Below are 11,119 nucleotides of genomic sequence, written 5' to 3'. Positions count from 1 at the left end.
TTCCCTCCCATGGGCCCTGACTGGTGCCTTTAGAGAAGTCTTTTGGCCATGGGCCAAAAGAAGTCATTGGCCAATTCTACTTTTGCTCTAGATCTCAATGTAGATAAGGATGCAATCTGTTTTATCCAATTTGTGTATTTCTACAAGGTAGAGGATATTTCTCATTATGCTTTTTGTTGTTCTTAAATCTTTATAGTTCTCTCTCTGTCTTTTTTTTTTTCTTTTTCATCCAGTCCTGGGGCTTGAACTCAGGTCCTGGTCAGTATCCCTGAGCTTCTTTTTGCTCAAGGCTAATGCTCTACCATTTGAGCCTCAGTGCTGCTTCTGGCTTTTTGTGTGTATGTGGAACTGAGGAGTTGAACCCAGGGCCTCCTGCATGCTAGGCAAGCATTCTACCACTAAGCCCCATTCCCAGCCCAAACAATCTTTTTGCTATTTTTTAAAAAAATTTTTTGTCCGTCATGGGGCCTGAAATCTGGGCCTGGACGCTGTCCCTGAGCTCTTTAGCTCAAGGCAAGCACTCTATCACTTGAGCCACAGCGCCACTTCCTATAGTCTCTTTAGATGGAGAATTCATTGGTATACCAGTATGACACCAAGTGAGATTAATGCTACAAATGTTACTTCACAAATGTCACTTAGATAATGAAGAATTTCCATTTCAGAAAAAAGAAAAAAAAGTTTCACAGAAACACACCTCTAAAATGGAACCATTGGGATCCTATACAAATTGCCACCATAATCTTAGTGGCTGCTGCCAATAACTTTCTAACCCCTATTGATTGAAAAGTGGTGGAAAGTACAGAGTTGGGAAACCAATTCTCCTGATCCCTGCATACCACCTAGCTAGGATGACAGGTGCATGTCACCTTGCTGCCCAGCTCTTGGCTGGGATGGGGTGGAAGGGAGTCTCATGAACTGTTTGCCTGGGATGACCTCAAACTGAAATATTCTCATCCATGCCACCTGAGTAGCTAGGATTACAGGTGTGAGCCACTGGCATCCAGCAAGTTAAAGCTTTTTATCATGAAGGCTAAGTAAATATCACAGTCAATATACTTAAAAAAAAACAACAAATTATCCAAACTAATAGTGCCTATCTGTGGAGTGTGATGAATTTCAATACACTCTCATGAGTGAATAAAGGTTACAATGAACAAAGCAATCAGTGTGACTTCTAAGAGGCACATTTATCAAACAGTTTAGCCCAGGGACATCTGTACTCTATGAATCTTTTTTTTTTGGATGGTGGATAGCTTCTGCCAGGAACAGAACAAACTGTTTTTTTAAGTGTGCTTCCCCTCCTGACTATTTCCTAGTCATGAAAGAGTAATGGCTTCAAGAAGTAAAATTAAGTCAACAGTTTGGCTGTCTTTAAACTTGGCTGAAGATACACAAAACACACACCAAAGAGTAATGAATACAAAAAGAATTTGTTGGGTTCTAAACAGAATGGAATTTTACAAAGAAATGGTCATGCATCCTAACTTTGGCAGAGGATAACTTCTTTGCTCACGTTCTGTGGATAAGCTTGTGAAAAGGAGCAATGTTGGAGCAGGACAGTTCTTCAGTATGAAGAGTTGTTTCTTGCTGAGTACACTACATAACCTTTGTCACTGCTGATTTTAAATGTCATGGAGTATCAAATGCCAGTAGTACTGCCACAGATTTGCAAATCCTTCTGGGGAGAAGGGTAAGCCATTGCTCATAGAGAAGCATCATATTATAGATAATAGAGGTGTCCACATAATGTTGGACTAATTTTCTTTTTTGAAAACTGAGGTCTTGAAGACCGAGATGACATTTCTTCACCAATTAAACCCAACATCTCTGATTCAGCTTACTGAACTGGATTCGAAGTCACTTCCCAGTATTCTAGAAAAGGAATATTCTGCAAAGGATAGAGTTAGTTCTCATTCTACCACTTCCTGTCCATGATAAAATCATGGACAACTTCTGCTAAGGAAGGGATCATGTGTTTATCTAAGGCTTAACAAATGTATAAATATGTGCAAATCTTCTTAGCCTGGGTCCAAGTAGTCCAGAAGCACTCACATATCAGCTGAATTTTCACATTATGGCACTGATATTTTTAATACTCCCAACTGACTAGAACTATTCTTAAGGGTTAAATCCTGGTCTCCAAAGTTGAGGGGTCCTACCCCACTCCATCAATTAGAAGCCTTATCACATGGAAAAGGGAAAAGCAGCTGTTTGCTAGCTACTGGGGAGGAGGAACTCAAAGGGAAACCCTCCCTCCCATCTCCAAAACAAAGATTCTTCCTGTGGTGGCTTTTTGCAAATCCTTCACTCTTAAGATTCCTATGACATGGGGCTGGGAAGGTGGCTCAGTAGTAGAGTGCTTGCCTTGCATGCATGAGGCCCTGGGTTCGATTCCCTAGCACCACATTAGCAAAAAGAAAAAAAGCCAGAAATGGCACTGTGGCTCAAGTGGTAGAGCGCTAACCTTGAGCTGAAGACCTGAGGGACAAGTGCCCAGGCCGAGTTCAGGCCCCCTGACAGGACACACACACATACACACACACAGATTCCTATGACATCTAATTTCTCCTGAATAAAAATGTGCCTGAGGAAGGGAAGAAGTATAGTGTCATTATAGCCAAGTAGGGATGCTCTCCACCCACTGGGAGAAACCTATCCAATCCTGGGACCTCGGGGGCCACCAACCATCACCAGAGGGACTGTTCTGAGCTGAGATAGATAAGCCTGAACATCAAAACCATTTTATTCAATTTTTCAAATATAATTGAGGTGTGTTTGTTTTATAAAATAGGTTAGGCTTCCTTACTTCCTTGAGAAAGGCAATTATATAGTACTAAAAATTCATTTTTTTGTGACTCTTGCTATCTTTCTCTTATACATTGGCAGAATTCGCTTTTTGTGTTGTTTTTGGACAAAGACAAGCACTAGCTTCATTATAAAAGGAGTGTTAGCTCAGGCAAATCACACTGTTCTTCAGGTAGCCAGTTTAAAGCACAAAGAGAAACAAATGAAGACTAGTATACCACACAACCAGATGTCCTTTCATTGGGATGAATATACTGACATAGATGCCAGGCTACATGGATGAGGGAGGAGATGAGGCCAGAGTACCTTGCGGATTGCACTGTTCAAGAGGGAAATGCTTGGCCAAGCGTAAGTAAGGGACAGAGTGAACTGGACTTCAGCTGCAAAACATTGCAAAACAGGTTAGGGCAGAAGTTGACTTCAGAACCACATAAACAGAAAAAGCTGAAAGCGGTGCTGTGGCTCAAGTGGTGGAGTGCTAGCCTTTAGCACAGAGAGGTTGAGGGACAAAGCCCAAGCTCTAAGTTCAAGCCTCAGGACAGGAAAAAAAAAGTCAAGCTTATGGTAAGGTGAAATATGTAAATTTCACGCATATTACTTTTATGTCCAAAAATTGTTTTATTATGAAGAATTCTTAGGAATAGATCGTCAATCATTTGCAGTTTTCTTAAGTTATCCAGTTGCTTGATAATATAGATTTGTGGCCTGAAAGAATATTTTGTTTTTGGAAATCATTGTTAATCACTGTGCCTAAAAACCAGTCAGATGTTACATATACCTCAGTAGTTTTCCTCATTTAATAAATGAAGTTCCTGCTTGTCTTAGACATATATTGCAAGTAAGGGAAAGCATAGGACCTATACTTCTTTGGGCCTGGCTTACTTCACTTAATAAAATTTTTTCCAAGTCTTTCCATTTACTAACAAATGGGGCAATGTCATTCTTTCTGATGGAGGCATAGAATTCCATTGTGTATATATACCACATTTTCTTGATCCATTCATCTACTGAGGGGCATCAGGGTTGGTTCTATATCTTAGAGGTAAATAATGCTGCAATAAACATAGCTGTGCTGGTAGCTTTAGTATGGTCTTGTTTGTGATCATCTGGGTAAATGCCCAAAAGTGGGATTGCTGGGTCACATGGGAACTCTATGTGAAGTCTTTTGAGAAACCTCCATACTGTTTTTCCAAGTGGTTGAACAAGTTTATACTCCTACCAACAAACTAGTAAGGTTCCCTTCTGTCCACATCCCCTCCAGCATTTGTTACTAGAGTTCTTGATTATAGCCATTCTCACTGGGGTGAGGTAGTATCTCAATGTTGTTTTATTTGCATTTCTTTTATGGCTAGTATATGTCTGAGACAAGCAGAAATGGTCAGATAAGTTGATGTTAGGCGAAGTGAACCCCAAGATAAGGATTTAAATGTTTTTTCTTTCTTGTGATTGTTTCTAACATATTTATAAGATGATTTCTTTGTTTCTTTGTATGTCCCTCCCCCACGGTATAACCCCCTGTTTTCACTGTATTTGATGTTGGCATACTTTGTGGGGGGGATAGGGAAAAAACAAATTGTTTAAATAGGGATCTCATTGCAACAAGGAGATGTACAAGGCGTTATGTCAAAAAACGAACTTTACAACTTTGGTGGGGGGGAGGGGGGGAAGATGGGGAAATAAAGGAGGAGGCAACAATGCTTGATAAGAAATGTACTCATTACCTTGCCCATGTAATTGTAACCCCTCTGTATGGTATTTTCACAATTAAAAAAAAATGAAGTTCCTAATGCCCAGATACTGTCTTCTATCTTTTTCAGGGTAACAAGGAGGGGCTGGTATGTATAGCAGGTCCAGAATTAGCATAAGACCTATTCCCCCAGGATTCTGAAGCACACCTCAGCACCTCTGAACACCAAACTCACTGACTGACAGCCTGGTTACATGCTAGCTTTAGTTTATACATATAAACAAGAGTACTTAATTTTCTTTTCCTTCAGATATCTAAATGTGATTGATTTACATGGCATAAATCATATAAGCACATAAAACAGAACAAAGATGAATTTTCTGCCAGAAAAGAATGTTTTGAAGCCGAGGCCAGTGGCTCAGTCTGTAATCCTAGCTACTCAGGAGGCTGAGATCTGAGGATCACAGTTCAAAGCCAGCCCGGGCAGGAAAGTCCGTGACACTCTTATCTCCAATAAACCACCAGAAAACCAGAAGTGGTGCTGTGGAAGAGCTGAGGGATAGTGCCTAAGCCCAGAGTTCAAGACCCACCACCAACAAAAAAAAAAAAAGAATGTTTTGAGCCCATGGTTTAGATTCTGTGAAATCCAGGGGTCTGAAGAGGATAAAAAATTAAAACAAGCTTAGCTTTTTTTTTACTGATAGGTGGATTCAAATGCTAAAAAAAAAAAAAAAATGAAGAGCTTATATCATGAATAATCAAAAATACATGCTAAACAAGGGGTAACAGTGTTGCAAGACACCTTGTATTCATATACCATCTTGTACAATGAGAACTTCTTTGTACAACTACTTAAAGATAATAATAAAAAATGTTAAAAAATACATGCTAAAAATGACATTAGCTTCTTACCATTATTTCAACAGTTTATTTGTGTTAATGACAGGAATATTTTCTTTTTGACAAGAATATCATCTCAGATTTTGTAACAGTAAATGATAAGTTAGATGTAGAAAAGCTAACACACAGCAGTACCTTGACATTTCAGGGAGAAAGATGTTACAATGGAAATCCATCTATCTTTTTAACCAAATAATGCTGAAATAAGGAGATTTTTTAATAGAAAACTGAATCTTGTTCTTTCATACTTTAAATGTAAAAGTATTTTAATAGAGAAAATTCTATTTTCTGCATCAAGTTAGATATTACAATGAAGGTACTGGATTACAGAATGTATCAGCAAAAACACTGGTGGTAAATGTAGAAACAAACTAGCTGGAAATTTCCACCTGGGATAAATTCAATGATCATATAAATTCAACATGATTACAATGACTAAAGCAAAAATACAGAGTATAATTTTCAGTTTGTTTGGCACATATATTAATAAATTTTCAAACATTAAACAATTTTACACCAATATCTACTAAAACCAATTAGCACAATAATAAAATTCCTAAAGCTTAGTTAACTATTAACATCTTGAAAACTAATTCCCACTTGAATTTTGTAAGCAAGTATATCCTCTGTGCTGTGTTAGCTGTCTGTCTTAGGATTCTGCAGGATTAAAAAGTATTTCAAAGTCAGCGTATGCTGAATACCCCAATTCCTTGGTGGACCTGGTCAGGCCCTCATTTGTGAGAACATACGTACACACTCATCACAACTTTGAGAAGAATGGAAGGCCTTCATACATGTCAGTTTTTAATTTTATCCAATCATTAATTTTCTGCAGAGTTGTTTTTTCTTGACTTAATATTTTTGCTAGTTTCTTCATCTTTTGTTCATTTCGTTCTATGTACTTCAACCCTTCTGACTGCAGCTGATCCAGTTTTTCATTTCGACTTTCATCAAGAGGTATATTTTCACACATGACGGGATTGAATCTAAAATATGTGTCAGGAGGTAACAGTCCATCAAGCATTACATGAACTTCTGTTAAAACAAAAAGGGAGAAAGAGTGGAGACATTCTGCAATACTCTATTAACTTTGTCTTCATTTAAAACTATCTTCTTTATCTTGTTTATTTCCCTCAAAATAATAGTACCAGTAAGAAACCCATAATAAATGAAACAATGGCCAAATAAAACTCATCTTCCAAAATAGTTCGTATATTTTGTTAACTTAGGATACTTGTTCCAGTTTTCTCTTCTTTGTTGAAATGTCTCTCCAAACTTCCTTTTTTGGGGGGAGTAAGGGAAGAATTGTGTTTATTGGGATATAATTTACATTCAATAAGTTCACCAATATTAACTGACAATGTATATATACTGTATAACTACCACAAGTCAAGACACAGCAATTACCACCACCCAAAAACTCTTTAAAAAGTTTTTTTTGGGGGGGGGGCTGGTCCTAGAGCTTGAACTCTGGGCCTGGGCACTGTCCTTCAGCTCTTTGGCTCAAGGCTAGTGCTATACCATTTGAACCACAGAGCCACTTTGGTTTTCTGGTGGTTAACTAACTACAGATAAGGGTCTCAGACTTTCCTTCCTGGGCTGGTTTTGAATCATGATCCTCAGATCTCAGCCTCTTGATTAGCCAGGATTACAGGTGGGAGCCACCAGCACCCTGCCAAGGTCTCTTTATAAAGTTGGTTCATTGTGTACTATTTTTCTCTTTTAGCATTTCATAAACACAGAATCATAACCCTAGCTACTCTGTCTTCCTGGACTCACAAAGTGCTTTAGAGATTCAGTCATATAATACCCTACATCAATAGTTTCTTGTAGTGATGAGTGATATTATATTACACAGTTTTAACATAATTTACTTTCCTCAGTTTTTCAGCCATTAGAAATAACCATGTTATTATGCTTGTCTCTGTGAACATATTATTTTTCTTATGAGTACAAACCTAGGAGAAAATTCCTGAGTCATATGATAAAAGTATATATACTGCTGGGCACTGGTAGCTCATACCTGTAATCCTAGCTACTCAGGAGGCTGAGATCTGAGAATCACAATTCAAACCCAGCCCACGCAGGGAAGTCCATGAAACTCTTATCTCCAATAAGCCACCAGAAAACTCGAAGTGGTGCTGTGGCTCAAGTGGTAGAACACTCACCTTGAGCTGAAGAGCATAGGGACAGTGCCCAGGCCCAAAATTCAAGCTCCACGTCCCCCCAACCCCCCCAAAAAGAAAGAAAAAGTGTATATGTTTAAGACCTGCTGTACTATCTTCCAAAAAGGACTGCATCATTTTGACACATAATATTTGACATTGATAATGTACGGATCAATATTTGGCCTTCAGTTACCTTTACCATAGTCTCCTGCTTAGTGTATAATCTTGAAATAAGAAAAAATAAGTCTCCCAGTTTTTTTCTTTTGCAAGTTGTATTGGCTACCCTAGGTCCTTTGGGAACTTTCCTGAAAGAATAGTGTTGAGATACTGAGAGGGTGACATTGATCAAGATGCACTGTGCAACCAACCCAGATGTCCCTCAGTAGATGAATGCATCAAGAAAATATGGTATAGATATACAATGGAATTCTATGCCTCCACCAGAAAGAATGATACTACCCCATTTGTTAGGAAATGGAAAGACTTGGAAAAAATATTAAGGGAAGTAAGTCAGACCCAAAGAAACATATGACCCATGTTTTCCCTTATTTGCAATAACTAGTATATGTCAAGGATAATCTTACCAGACAAGCAGAAAAGGTCAAAAGCTATGTACATATGACCATATAAGATGATGCTAGGCAAAATGAACCTCAAGATATGGACACAAGAGGTTTCTTCTTTGTTGCTGTTGTTTTTAATATACTATGTGATTTTTTTTTCTTTTGTATGTCCTTCTCCCTATGGTATAACCCCTGTTGTCACTGTATTTGATTCTGGTGCCCTGCATCTTGTATATACATTTTTCTAATTTGGGGGAAGGGAAGGGAAATAACAAAATTCTGAAACAAGAATGCAGGTTGACTCATGAGATGTACAAGAGACTATGTTGAAAATGAACTTTACAACTTCGAGGAGGGGGGAGTTGGGGAGGGAAAGGATAGTAGGGGAAAAACAAAGGAGGGGGTAACTAGCATGCAGAAATATAAGCTACTGTTTTACTGATCTTATATTCTTCAACTCTGCTACTCACTTTTTTTAGTAGCATAAAGCATTCAATCCTTAACATTAAATATGATACGGTGCCAGGAAAGTACATGCCTATAATTCTAGCACATAGGAGCCCGAGGCAGGGTCACCACAAGTTCCAGGTTAGACTAAGCAACATGGCAAAATTTTCTAAAGAAAAAAAAGTAAAGAAATGAGGGGTTGGAGGTATGGCTCAATGGGTAGAGCCTAATAAGCAAGAAATTCTGAGATCTGAATGAATTTGCAGATCCCCTTCACTGAGCTGAGAAAGTTCCAATCTGTACTTTGCTTGCTGGGTTTTATCATGAATGGATGTAGGATTTTGTCACTTGTTTTTTCATAATCGAATGGGATGATTAACAGTATTACACTGATTTTAAAAATGTTAATCCTAGCCCAGGGTTGGTGGCTCAAGCCTGTAATCCTAGCTACTCAGGAGGCTGAGATCTGAGGATCACAGTTCAAAACCAGCCCAGGCAAGAAAGTCCATGAGACTCTTATCTCCAATAAACCAACAGAAAACTGGAAGTAGCACTGTGGCTCAAGTGGTAGAATGCTAGCCTTGAGCAGAAAAACTGAGGGACAGCCCTCAGGGGCCAGAGTTCAAGCCCCACAACTGATATACAAACACAAAAGTTAATCCTGTATTTATGGGATGAACTTTAATTGGTCATGTTTTATTTTCTTTTTAATATTTTGCTGAACTATGTTTATTAGTGTTATTTCTAGATTACTGCAAGTATATGAATGGGAAATACTGGCAAATAGTTTTCTTATTTTTTTAAATTATTTTTCTTAGTAATGTTTTTTGTCTGATTTTAGTGTCAAGGTAGTATTGGCCTTTAAAAGAAGCTGGGGAGTTGTCTCTTCTATTTTCTGAAAGTGCTTATATAGAACTGCTAATCATATCAAGTAAATCTTAAGTTTTAAATACTGCATGTTTCACTTCCACCAGTTTGATTCATCTTCCATTTCTCTCCTCATCATTCTCATGTCTTTTTCTACCTTACTGAATATATATGTTTCTTCACACAAATGCACAAATCAGTACTTGGTCAAAAGACTCCAGCAGATTCTGCGGCATATCTCAGGATCACAATCAAATGCTCCTAGAAGTTGCTTCTTCTGTGGTATTCTAGTACAAATCCTATTTTCCTTTGCATTACTAAACATCCAATTCTGTTTCCTAAACTCTAAGAAACTGGTCTGCTTTTAAAGTTTCTGCTTCATGCTACTGTTACCTAATATATGAAAAACATTTTTTTTTCCATTACCTGGCTCTGCTAATTTTTTCATGGTAAGAACAGAATGGAAGTCTTAATTCTCCTTTAAAAGTGTTCAAGCCCTGGCTGGGTGCTGGTGGCTCACACCTGTAATCCTAGCTATTTAGGAGGCTGAGATCTGAGGATCATGGTTTGAAGCTAGCCTGGGCAGGAAGCCTGTAAGACTTTTATCTCCAATTAACTACTCTCCTAGCCCCCACCCCTCAAAAAGCAGAAGTAGAACTGTGGTTCAAGTAGTAGAGTGCTAATCTTGAGCAAAAAAAGCTCAGAGACCTTGAGCCCAAGACCTTGAATTCAAGCCCCAGGACTAACACACATAAAACAAACAGAAAAAGAGAGAAAGGGAGAAAAAGAGAAAGGGAGGGAGGAAGGGAAAAAAGAAAGGAAGAAAGAGAAAGAGAAAAAAGAAAAAGTGCCAAGCAAGAGAATAAGGCCCAGGTTTCAAGCCCAAGTACCTCTCTCTGCACCCACCCCCCAAAAAAACTCAAAAAGATATTTGTATTTCTATGTTCACTGAAGCTTTAATCACAATAGCCAAGGGAAAACAACATTTGCGGAAATAACCTTTGATCTCCAATATATACCTGAAAGAAGTGAGAGTCATGAGAATTAAGCACATAGGTGGGGAAAGAGCAGTAGCAGGAAAGAGCAGAATAGCAACAGAGAAGCCCTAAGGCAGGAGAATTCTCAACAAGTACAAGATTAAGAAATAAACTGTGGCTGTTTTAAGTACATTAAAAACAACAGCAAGAAAGGTAAAACCCTTTGTGTCCCTATCTCAGGGTTATTTCGCTTAGCATCATCTTATATGGTCATATGTTCTTCCCCCATTGGATAACCCCTGTTTTCACTGTATTTGATGTCAGTGCCCTGCATCTTGTATATACATTTTTCTAATTTGGGGAGGGGAAGGGAAATAATAAAATGCTGAAACAAGGATACAGGCTGACCCATTGTAACAATGAGATGTACAAGACACTTTTGAAAACTAACTTTACAACTTCAGGGGGCATGGGAGAGGGAAGAGTTGGGGTATAGGGAGGGAAGGGATGGTAGGGGAAAAATAAAGGAAGGGTAACAATGCTTGATAGGAAATGTACTCATTACCTTACTCATGAAACTATAACACCTTTGTACAGGATCTTTACAATAAAAATATATATATTAAAAAAAGAAAGTGTGGCTAGTACACTTTATGCAGGAACACACTGCCCTAAGTGATATATATTCAAAAGCCAATAGTC

At 38.3% G+C, this 11,119-nt stretch overlaps 1 protein-coding gene across 4 annotated transcripts in view; it reads right to left on the bottom strand.

Annotated features, from left to right (window-relative positions):
* Window positions 1–5,400: 5,400 nt before the first annotated feature.
* Pnpla8 (patatin-like phospholipase domain containing 8) overlaps window positions 5,401–11,119 on the bottom strand; it is a 41,868-nt gene continuing 36,149 nt past the window's right edge. For all 4 annotated transcript variants that reach the window (XM_013024032.1, XM_013024033.1, XM_013024035.1 and 1 more), the window contains one exon: window positions 5,401–6,430. In XM_013024032.1, the coding sequence (XP_012879486.1) occupies window positions 6,156–6,430 (275 nt within the window). In that variant the 3' untranslated portion in view covers window positions 5,401–6,155. The remainder of the gene's footprint in view (window positions 6,431–11,119) is intronic.

The sequence above is a fragment of the Dipodomys ordii genome, unplaced genomic scaffold (genome assembly GCF_000151885.1).
Source record: "Dipodomys ordii isolate 6190 unplaced genomic scaffold, Dord_2.0 Scaffold72, whole genome shotgun sequence".
NCBI classification, from domain to species: Eukaryota; Metazoa; Chordata; class Mammalia; order Rodentia; family Heteromyidae; genus Dipodomys; species Dipodomys ordii.
This window is presented reverse-complemented; position numbering and strand designations above follow the sequence as displayed.